General features: G+C 39.5%; 1 protein-coding gene across 1 annotated transcript in view; it reads right to left on the bottom strand.

Moving 5' to 3' along the window:
* The window catches only part of LOC141929914 (uncharacterized), a 128,232-nt gene that overhangs the window by 109,649 nt on the left and 6,170 nt on the right, over positions 1–12,413 (bottom strand). Inside the window, exons 3-4 of the mRNA XM_074840323.1 lie at positions 11,098–11,215; positions 8,731–8,970 (exon numbers count right to left, since the gene is read on the bottom strand). Of these exons, the coding sequence (XP_074696424.1) occupies positions 8,731–8,970; positions 11,098–11,215 (358 nt within the window). The remainder of the gene's footprint in view (positions 1–8,730; positions 8,971–11,097; positions 11,216–12,413) is intronic.

Consider the following 12,413-nt stretch of genomic DNA (forward strand, 5'->3'; position numbering starts at 1 on the left):
GTGAACTAAAATTATCTCTTGTCACTATTTCTGAATTCAACTGTTTTATATCAGTTTTATTGTAATATATCTTCCTTCCCCATATGCCACCATAATTCCAGCAAAGAAATTGTTTACTCTAGAGAGAGAATGAATTCTATTTGAATATTTCAATAAACAGATCCAGCGTGACGATTTGGGGGTTTTTGTCTGACTTACTCTTGGGCTTTAACCTTGTCAGAGAAGAAATAAACCTTTGCTCCTCTCCTCTGTGCTTCAAATGCTTTCAATTTAGAAGAAAAGGGATAAAGATTACATAATTCAAATAACACAAAAATTTGACCACAAAGCAACTTGATTAAAGTGAATTAGAATATGCAAAGGCAATTCAGTATTTACTTATTATATAGAAAAATCTTGCAAAACACCATATAAATTAACAGCTCATCGTTTCTGGTTATGAAAACTGTAGCAAATGAACCTCACTGGTGTAAAACATGGGTAGAAAACCTTTTAAATAGGAAGCAGTTCCCATCAAACTATTTCATTAACAAATAAAAAATTACTTCACTAAGTAAAATGAATAATGCTGGAGACAAGTCTGTTATTGCCAAAATAAGGTGGAGCTTTCACAACCAGATTTCAAGCCCTCCCCATTTACCTGCAAGGCCAGCATACAGGCAGAGGGAAGGGCATTCTGGGGAAGTGTTTGTGTAACTTTGAAATTTATAAAAGGCCAGAGGGGAGGGAATAGAAACACAGACTGAGGTAAAAATAAAATATCGTGTTATTAGGGTTTTCCAAAAGTCCTATCTATCATCAGAATGTCCTGGAGTAGCTGGAAACTTACTTCCCCAGCTTTCCATCGCTGCCTGTCTTTGAACAGGTATCTGAATACAAAAGAGCACACAAATCAAAGGAGGACCATGCAGTGCACTATCATTCATTTCCCCATATAATTTTTTTCTTCTATTTTCTGAAAAAGAGAACAGACCTTTCAAGGCTGACATAGCTCAAACAACTCCCTGCAGCTTTCAGATCTCCTTAAACCTTTATGCAGTACCACCATCTTTCCTTTGACCCAGTATCCCAACCTCCCAGATCGTGGGTACTATGGACCAGAAGCAGTTGTGGTGCAGCACATGTGCTCAGGATCACGGATGAGCTGCTTGGAACTCAGGGCAGCAGTATCTGTAAGCAGGCAATTTATTCACCACTCCCAGTCCCACAGCAGAAGCAGTGAGCAGGATTTCTCCTGATAGACTGTGCCAAAGCACCCCAGCACCTTCCCAGAGCCTCACCAAGTGCCCCAATGCAAACACCTCCTGCCCTCTCCCATGCTACCAGAGCAGCAACGTTCCCCACTGTCTCCTTTTCCTCTAGGAGAGATAACTCAGGGCGTAGTTAACTCCGGCAGCATCACATGCGGCATGACTACCTTACACCAGAGGACCAGAATCTGGCCTTTTATCTTCCCAAATACAGGGGAATAATGTTTGCATTCTGTGCGCTTTAGCCTCTGCATCTGTTGCTAATTGTCCTGGCACATCTGCTGCTAATTCTTTTCTGTTCTTTGACCAGCAGGGAGTAGTAATGTATGGTACAGCCAGCTCTAGCCTCCCCGAGCATTTCTGTTGATATACCGCTGGCCTGGGCAGATTCTGACCTCATCTTGCAAGGGGAGAAAATTGTCTTTGTAAGAGGAAGGCAGGAAATCCAGTTCCTTCTCCTGCCACTCCCATCTCATTTATTCCTGAGATTGATTCCAGCATGGTCAGAGCATGAGTTTCCTGGGATAACGTAGGCCACCGACACGAAACAGAGGAGTTTATTTCTTTTGTATCAAGAGGACACATACTTTACTCAAAAACCACTTGGAGCCAAGGAGTCTCATGAAGACATGGCTCATTCGACACGCAGGGCTGAGTCACACAGCAGTGCTGCTCTGCCTGCCCCGGGCTCCAGTGCAGGAGCAGGCAGCTTTCCTCTCCTTTTTGCTCCACCAGCTGCTCCATCTCAGGTCTCTTTCCTGATGCTGTTCTGGATTCCCCATCACGCCTTGCGTAGCACAGCATCCGCTTCCCCCATAAGCTTTGGTCCAGCCAGGGATGCAGCAATGCTCCCTTCACCAGGAAAGCTGTGCCAATGCAGAGTTCATGCTCCTGCAGTATTTCCCGGATGGTCCAGACCTGGGCAGGCTCTGCTGTCTTTCCAGGGGCTCAGCTACCACTCCTCTAGCAAAGAAACAGGAAGACCAACTCCTGATAAAAAACTCTCTTTTCCTTGTGTGCTCTGTTTTAAAATTGCATGTTTAAACAGGATCATTTTTTGTTCTTTTGTGGCATAAAGTAATCTTCCCATTTCTGTAGTACAACTTTGCAACTAACCTGATCATCCCAAGTTCACAGATAACTATTTAAAATGTGAAATGCTTCAAAACCAGATATTTTAAGGAAAAAAAAAATGTGTCTTCTGATGGTGTTTTGCTGGGTCCTACAACTTGCAGATATGGACCAAAACATGGCTTAAGCCCCTTTTTGCAGTTCCAGACTGTCAGCTCTGGTGAGTCATGGAATTGCTCTGTTTTTCCACTCACAGCATTTTTTGTTGGGTCAGGCATTTATTTTGTTCTTGGTGTCCTCTGTTGCTTGGAGTTTACTTGAAGCTAAGGATACAGGCAGGGACTGCTGCATTCTGCCTTCCCACTGATCTGCCCCAGATATTATATGACTTTTGTATAATTATTGTGTCCTATGGCTCATGTCAAGCTCTCTTACAGATATAATTTCCCATTAGGTAGGGAATAGGCCATGGAGTGGTCCAAAATAAAAGCCTGTCCTTAGACACTCCTTATTTTTAACATATGTCTGCTAGATTTTCCAACGCAGACCACATACCCTACCCTCGTTAAATATGATGCATTATAACATAGGCCACATTTCTGAGATCTTTGGTCAGTATTGGTCTAAGCTCAAGGAGCACAGGGTCCAGTGGGTGTTTCCAAGAACTCCTCCAACCAGAGCACAATTACTAGACAACATGTGAAAAGTAACTTCAATTAACTACCGAAAACAAAACATGGGATAAGTAGTAACCTTTTGCTTATGTAAATCAATTGCATAACACTAAATAAGGTAGATGCAATAGATTCTAGGATGCAACGGCTTTGTAGTATCAGCACACCAGATTTAATGAATCCCTTCAAGTCTTCACATGGTGCTGGAAATGGAGCCTTTCATGGTGGGAAAGTCCACCTATGGGCAACAAAAGTCTCCAGAGAAACCACACGGCTGTAGCTCATGGATGGAACAAGATCTGTGCACAACACAGCACTGGGCCAAAGGAGGTTCCTGTGACACATTCTGCTGGGCCCACAGCAAGGAGAAAGACTCATGGCCATTTGGGGAGAAGAGCACTGCTGAAGGGCTAGCAGCCAGCCTGAGCAGTGTTGGGCCTTTGGCCTCATGGTCTAAGCAGTGCCCAGGCTGAGGAGTGCTTGCAGCATGCCGCAGAGGTCGGTTCCCAGGACAGCACAGCGGCACAGGGGTGCGAGACAACAGAACAGAATTGTTCTGAAAACATGCATTTTGAGGAGCTGTTGCAAAAGACACTTAGCAAATAACAATCGAAGACCAAAACCTCAAACAAACCCAGATAAATAAAATAGAAGCAGTAATAAGTATGTGTTCCTGCTGTGTGAAAAAAAAAAAAAAAAATCAAATCTGCAGTCTTCAGATACATACAAGCATCTGCATAAGCTTAGTTCTTACATTTACCAAAAGGTTCATGTAGCACCTTATCATCCCAACTACAAATAATTGCATCCAGGGAAAATTTAAGTGGCTCTCATTTTGAAAGTCCTCTGGCACTGCCAAGCATTATTACTTCCTATCTTTTTTCATAGTGTATCAAACTCTTATGTTATGTCCTATAAAGTATCCTAGAGCTAAATATTCTTCATCTGTGCCAGCATTTTGCTCAAGAATAAAATAAGGGGGGGCAAAAAGTTTGTGCTCTACTTTGCCTAATGATACCTTGTTTTGTAATTACCAAAAGCATCACAGTCCTTAGACAGCTGCTGACATACAGAAAATAAGGTTCTTGAAACTGTTTGTTTCATCATATTTTAAGATTTAATACCTTAGGTCATGTTAATCAGTTTCTGATATATGTAGTTTTCAAAATGCACTTCAGGGAAGAAAATGTTGGAAATTACTAATAACAACAAAGATCTGAACTTTATTCTTTATATATCTAACTCCGAATGGGAACATTACCGAAGTACTTTGCCATCTTAAGTATTTAGGAAGCTTTAAATAAAAAATAAATCCACCTCATTCAGTGAAATAGAACATCCTCTTTTTCCAAGCAAAGGAGTTCAAATTTATTAATTTTGTAGCCATATTTTAAAATGAGTGTCAGCCCCTGCTAGATGACTGCATGATAAGTGTCCTGAAACTTCAGGAAAAGGCACTAAATTTTTCACAGCATTTGTGTTTCATTTTCAGTGTAATAAAAATATGGTGCCCTTTTAATAATGAATAATAGATCTCCTGGTATGATTTACATGCGTGGATTAAATGTCATGTTTGAAAAGTTGCTGTTTTATTCATATTGAATTTCCCTCAAGTAAAACAAAATGGTACCCATCTACTGTTATAATATTGCTAGTACCTTGCCACACTGATACATAAATATTAACCAGTTGATATACTCTTTAAAAATCTACGGATCTGTGAACTCTTCTGTCAGCAATGGTGGTTTTACATGCATATGAACCATTTTAGTGCTATCCCAAGTTCTAGGTACATTGTGGGAAAATCGTAGCAACAGCGCTCACATTTTTTTTTGCTGAAGTGTCGATTTTGGAAGGCTGGCACAGAATAAGTACCAATGCCAAATGGGTGCAGCAGGACCTGGGTTAAAAAGCAGCTTGGGGAGCCCAACACTGACATGATTATCCCCGCTTCTCCTCAGCAGTTCTAGATTGACATCCCAGGTGACTGAACAGCTTAATGAACGTGTTTTAAATGTCACTTGCAGACAACTTCATAGGCTTATAGTGCTCTTCACAATAGCTGAAAATTTCCTATCTGAACTTCCCCTTCTGAACAAAAACTTGCTTCCTAACAAGACAATCTTTTTTTCTGGAAAAGGACTCCAGAAATGTTTATCATTTATTGCAAATGCTTGAAATAGGAACATCTTTCTCGAAGGTTCCTTCTCTTAGTAGGTGAAGCTTGCAACGTACAACAAAATATTTTGGTTCCGATAATTGAAATTATAGCTGAAAACTTTTTTTTTGTTAAAGAAGAGAAGCATTTTATCCACACTTCTATTTATTTCATTGAAGCCCATGAATATTTTCACTTTGAAATGTGAGGATTTGTTCTTATTGTTGTAATTGTTTCATATAACTATTGTAACGTTTATTGAACTAACTTAAGAAATGCTGACTAAAAAAAACCTCCACTTTTTCTGAGCAAAATTACAGTTTTGCATACCACAACTCATTTATGCTCTTCAAGGCATCATTAAGCTGAAAAATGTAATCTGGACTTACTAGCACTGGAACACGGATCCTATGGAGTCATAAGACACTACTTTATATACACTGTGAAGAAAAAATGCTTACTGACTACTTCAGTCTTATCTAGGATCTTAGCCATCACGAGACAGCAATAAGGAAACTATACTAGTAAAATCCTTGGTCTAGTGTAAAGATGATGCAGTCACATCTGTGCAGGTGCTGCCAAGGACAATCTAATTGCATAACTGCATTACTAGATGCACAGTAAACATCTCATCTCCTTTCCTATCCTCTCCTTACTCAACTTTCATTCCAGAGCCGAGAACAATCAGGCAGTGCAAGAGTATATTGAAAGTTTAAGAACAAAGCTTCATTGCTGCCAGAGTCAACCTGCTGCATTTTTGGAATCTCAGCTTTAGTTCATGTTCAGTTTGTATTATAATGTAGGTGAAGCTTCAAAATAGCTCTTGCTTTACCCAAACCAGACAGCATTAAACTATATAAGACTAAAGTCCCCTTGCATAAACTAAATATATGAAAACATCCTTGGAATGCTGGGTTTAAAACAAGTCCCCTTCAGGTCATGCTGGTAGTTGCTACTCCTAAAATTGGAGAGAGTCATTTGAAACAGCAATTGCATTTTATCACAATCCAAAGCATTCATACGTGCTTTGTCCAGCATAATTTAAGGAAAATAATTACTTGTGTGACCATCTGGCCTTACTGAAAGCCAAATAAAATTCAACTGGTGCTATTAGGAGCCACTGTCTAATATGTAGTCAGAGGTTATTGGGGGAGGTAGGTTGACAAACTAAAAAGGAGGACAGTAAAGGAGGGGAAAGAAGGGAAGCTGGCAAGCTGGAGCAAAGAACATTGATTAATGAACAAAAAACATTTTTGAAAGGTCGGGTGCGCAAGTCAGACTAGCCCCGAGGCAGATCTAACTTACATGACCAGCACTTTCTGTACGCAGCAGGTAACCCATGCTGACACCAACTTTGCCGACATGACAGAGTTATTATTTTTGGAAGGATGTTGTGTTCTGGAACAATTTCTCTAATACATTAGTTAAAACTAAGCTTTCCTTCAATATCAAGCATGCATGTCTTCCTTTTCACCCTGTTTACACTGAACTCCTATCATTATTCCAGCCAATAAAAACAAAAGCTTATTCTTCATTTGTGAGCACTTATATTTCCACACCCCCACACCCCTCCCTGTAATATATCCCAGGACAGCAGTGCTGTATATAAAATTGTGTCCAAAGCCAAATGCTCGTCTGCAGCTCACCACTAAGACCTCTCTACTTACGTTAAGTTTTGCAGTAGATGCTAACCATCTGAAGACTAAAATTTGCCTCATCTCACCACAGATCCTAAAGCTTTCTTTTGAAACATACCAAGGTGGAAGAACAGAAAGGTAGAATCATTCAGCATACAACATCTACAGAATGAGCTGGTGGAGGAGGTTCTTTAAAATTATGACATTAAGCTTTTGTTGTCCATCATACAGTAATGAATACAGGGAATCATTAGAAGGTCATTTAATCTAACTTCTCCTCCCGGTCCTGCATTTTAAGTGGACTTGCCCAAGACCTGCACATTTGTTCACTAGACTAAAACTAAAGTTTGGTGAAGATGTTTATTAAATGTCCTCTGTGAGACTCAAAGAGGACTTTAAAGCACACTCTGGAAAAGTAGTAAAACTACCAAGCACTTGTCTCAGACCTTTGGATGAAGCATAATAGCCACCTCTAAGCAGTTACTGAGGTGTCTGTGCAACCCAGTAGAGACTAACAGAAAGACAAGTACATGGACTTTGCACATACTCCTCACAAATCCATGTCAGGAGTTCTTTTGCATTGAGGAGCAGCTGGACAAAAGATGAGTCAATCTGAACTAGCTCTTGCTTAGTATTGTGAACAGAGATATGCCATTTTAAACAGGGTCATCCCCCAGGTAGGAGCAAAAGAAGCAGCCAAGACCCAGGAGAAACACAATATTGAAAGCAAGAGGCAGGGCATGCCAGAGTCATTCAGTTGTACTGCCCATAGTCTTCTTTCAATGAGGCCTGAGAAGGCAATACTTTGTCTCCAAGGCACTAAGCAGAATGCATGCACCCTGCCTAGGGAGGAATCCCAGCTCAATGATTTCTCTGACAGAAACATGCATTTATTTTAACATCATGTGAGAGTCACATTCACAATTTCCCTCTCTATATACATGATTTTTTTCATGCCAACACCTGTATTTACAGACACTGTTCATTATCCATTACAAATGATAAACAATTAAAAAGCAGAAAGTGTGGCTTAACAGCACTTTATATATCACAAATCCAATAGTTGAAATGACCTATCCACAAGTAACTGAAAACATCAGTGCCATACATAAAAGTTGCTTTATCTGAAAGCTCTTTGGGATAAGGACTGTCTATCTGTTCTGTATCTACACAACACTTCACACAACGGAAGAGGTGGAGGAAGAAATTTACCATTCAGTGCATACTGCAAAATAAATAATTGAAAACAGAAAAGACTCTCCTCCTCATTCTACCAATGCCCCATAACACAAAAAAAAAACACCACACTAGGAGAGATGAGAGTTGTTTTTCAAACTGTAAAGAAGCTTTCATGTGCCAGAGAGTTTATCTGAGACCAATGTTTCAACCAGCACTAGGCATTAGCTACAACAGTGAACAACTGACACACAACAATCCTGCCACGCACAGCATGCTTAGGCAGGAAAATATGTGTGCCTCAGTCGCAAAAGACAGAATAGAGCCTCAAGTGTTTGGGCTCCTTCCAAAATAATCCAAATGCTGCTTTTTTGGCAAATGGGGGTCAATGGAGCTAAAAACTCACAGAAGGATTTGGGCATTCATGTGTTTATATACACCCACTCATTCATTTATTATTCTAAAGCTACTTTACAGAAATCAAATTACATAGCTGACAAGCTGCATAGATAAGAGAGAGTAAAAGTAAAATTTAAAATTAGCTGACAACACATATATGATGTAGTGTATATTTGGCACTTTTAGAGTGAGTGATGAGGGTTAACCTAGGGGGAAAAAAATTGCACCTTCCTAAATTGCACCTTAAATTATTAAATAAATTATGAACATGATGGAATGCATTAAATATATAAGCCTGAAGGAGAAAGAGCGGATGTGTTTTAACTTTCAAAGCAAAGACAGCATATTGAAGAAGTGTTGCTTACTGTCTGGATACTTTGTCCGAAGTAGATTTCAGTGTTGTAGAAGTTTCCATCGTGACTAACAGGAACTGTTGTCCTGGCCTGAGGCTGCTCCTTCAGCTTGGGCCACTCCAGCAAGCCACCACCTAAGCGGCTGAGAACAGAAACCTTGAGGGTGTAATGGCCTTTAGGGACCTTATCTTTGACTCCCCTCAGGCATTTGATGTGAATTTCTATCGGCTGTGGTGTCCTGGAGCAGTCAACCTAGGGAGAAGGCTCCGAGTTACTGACCTGGGTTGAGATGACTTTAACCATACAATTCGCAAGAACAAATTTCTTCAAGAAAATAACTACCAAAAAGCAGACAACATGCTTCTTGTTCAACCTGTAATTACCTATTGCTAACTGAGAGTCTGCAATTAGGGAGGTCAAAAGTCATAGAGATGACAGATAAAAAAATAATACAAATACAACTAATAAAATGTTTGGCATCCTTGGGGGGAAGGTGGAGCTGTTGAAGTATGACACCAGAAGCCATTAGTCTGCAATAACAATGCAGAATTAACTGGAAAACAACACCATTGAAAATAAAGCATGCTTTGCAAGACAGGCACAATGTGTGATGTGATGAGCAGGCTGCAGGCACAGAGTGAAAGACAGGGCAGGCCATGTTTTTACACTAATTATTAGCCTTGCCATAGCTATTAGTGCTGTGTAATATGCAGACTATCCTTTCACCTTCTGATTATCATATAATCAGATTCTCTTAAAAATAGTAATCAAAGTGCAACACGTGTAGAGTTTAATAACAACTCCCTACAGGCACCTTTATTCCAAGTCCAGACAAAAGGAAACATCTGCTGCTTGCTGTTGACAAGATGTTGTCTGAGTTACAGAATGTTTAGTATGGAATAAATGCTGTTCTGTGTATCAGAAATGCCTTTCTGGTGCTTTCCTTGTATGCTTATTTTACAGCGTGGAGGTTGGCAGAGGGGAACAGACACAGCAGTATGATCCTTATGAGTCTTGCCTGAGCAAAGGCGTAGGGTCTGTCCCACTATGCCAGCAGATACTTCAGTGCTGCCCAAATGCAATCTGCAGGGTCAGGCACATAACAAGGTATCCCAGTTTGGCTCCAGTGTTGGCTTCAACGAATAAAATTGCTTCTGCAATAACTAATCATTTAGTGCTTCAAATCAGCAGTGATTTTTTTTTCCAAGGAATCAATTTCTTCCATTATTTTGAGAAAACACTAGTACTAGGTCATCTTCTTTTAATGCAGTGTGATACAAGAACCCATGCCACACTTCAGAATCAAATGGCTACCTTGACTACTAGGTTTAGTAGTCTCACAGTCTAAGCCTACAGTAGCTAATAATCTCTTCTTTAATCCTGTCTTGGATTTATTTTGGAAGAGATAGCATATTTCCATATAGATAGAAAGCTTCTGGAATTAAATTAAACAGTTAAATAAACAGTTGAATTTGTTAAACTTCTTTTGTTTCTCAACACAGACCATACTTAACAACTAATCTGAATGACAATTATTTTCAGCTTAATTAGAAAATCTTAATTAACAATGAAGATTTAACCTTAATATTTTTGGTTTCTGAATCATATATAAAAAAATTAACATTATGTGAATAAATAAGACAATCTTTTTAAACCTCAAGGCAGGATTACTGATGCAGGCAGACTTCGTTATTAAACACATTCTAAATTAAACGCCTCTATGAATTTTATACTGAAATATATTGTGATAGTTTTGCATGCCAAATGTGACATTTTGTATTTTAGATTCATCTTCTGTAGTAATTTTGGAAATGTCATACAAACAAAGATTTTGTCATTTACCAATGGAATTACTATGCATGGCCGGTTAGCCATCTCTTTTCTGGCTCTTCTGGTTGTTTCAAGTCAGCAAGCCATAAAAAATCTTTATCTCTCTGAAACACAGCAATTTGGAAGATAATCGAATAGTGACTGGGGGGCAGAAACGCCAGTCTGAGGAATTATACCACAATCTCTCTTGCATTTACAACCTTCCTCAAAGCGAGTGTCAGTCGAGTAGGAAAAGGAGATAGAAGATTCATCATATTTCAAGCCTGTCTCATTTGCATGGTGGCATAGCTGTCTCATCTCCTGCTGAAAGACTTTGCTTGGCCAGCGCTGACAAACTGTTTTGAAGAACTCTTGCCATGCCCAAATGATTCATCATTAATAGCTTTAGACATTCTCTTTAAGCGTATGGTTACTTCTGCTGGAAAGCATATTTTGAAACCTGCTAAATTCTATCCTCTTAAACTAAGAAAAGACAAAAAAAAAAATGCAATGCCATTGATCTAGTCAGCAGTTCACATCAGGGAAAAGAGCACTCATGGATAACCTCACCTTACCACAAGGTCCTGCTGCTTCAGTATTCACACCTGCAAAGTTACCAAAGCTGGCTACCATTTCTTCTTCAGATCCATTCTCCTCTGCTTGCAATGGCTGACTTCCCACTCTGAAGCTGTTAGAAAGGGAAGAGGGAAGAACTGAAAATAAATGAACTACAATGCAGACACAGAAAGCACTTGCCGTTGGAAATACATCACAGTTTGATGTTTTCCTTGAATATATCACAAGCCTTGCAGGGCACCCAGGAGAAACAACAGTGTGCTAAAACAGAGAAATGACTAGGCTTCAAAAAGCAGCATACGAAATATGTAGTCACAGCTCCAGTAACACGACCAATGTTTGTCAGTCTGTGCCACAGGTCAACATAAGGAACCTAAAGTTCCACTGCCCATGTACGATCAGCTCTTCCTGGCACTGGGTGTCAGGTTCTAGGTTAAGAATATTAAACTAGGAAGCTATTGCCTCTGTCAACACTTTGAGGACCAATTGACAGCTTCAATAAACTGGAACAAGTTTTTGGAAACCGTTGGTTCCTTGAGGATTGGGTTGATTTAAACCACTGAAAAAATCTTATTATATATATAAATCTTACCATTTTTTAAAAAAAAAAGAAAACTTATAAATGTGTATATAAATCTTATATCTTTATAAATATTCTAAAATATCTTATTTTATATATATTAAAAACTATATATATATAAATAATATAAATTATATAAATTATATATACGCACATATACACACGCATGCACATACACAAATTTTCAGCTGTATGTGAACCATTACACATTCCTTGGCATTCATATGTTAATTTCTTGTGTAGTTAAAGTAATTTGGGGGGTAATTATATGAAATCAAAGATTTTTTTTTAAAAAAAGAAAGGTCCCTGTAGCACAGAATGCCAGCAGATAGCATAAGAACAGCCCTACACTGGATAACCTAACGCTGCCTTGCTTAGTGCACAGGATACACAAAAGGCATGGTACCCTGTGGAGAAAGCCTTGTTCCTAGAGCACAGCAGGAACAAATACAAAACTAAGTCATTTACAGTAAGCACTATAAAACTGTATGCTTTATCAATCCCATCCCATCTTTCAGCAGACACAGAACCATGAGAACCAGTGTCTAAATAGAAATGGACCTAAGTGAAAACGTCTATAGATGTTCCTCTGGCTTCAAAACACTTCAGCTCTTGCTTCCACAGCCCACTTTAAAAGGCTGGGGAGGGTCGGTTGGCCATGCCAGTGCTGGCAATGCTCCAGCCACACTTGCAGGTGAAGCCAGGACAAGGCAGCAGAGAACAGAGAAAG

The sequence above is a fragment of the Strix aluco genome, chromosome 1 (assembly GCF_031877795.1).
Source record: "Strix aluco isolate bStrAlu1 chromosome 1, bStrAlu1.hap1, whole genome shotgun sequence".
Classification (NCBI taxonomy): Eukaryota; Metazoa; Chordata; class Aves; order Strigiformes; family Strigidae; genus Strix; species Strix aluco.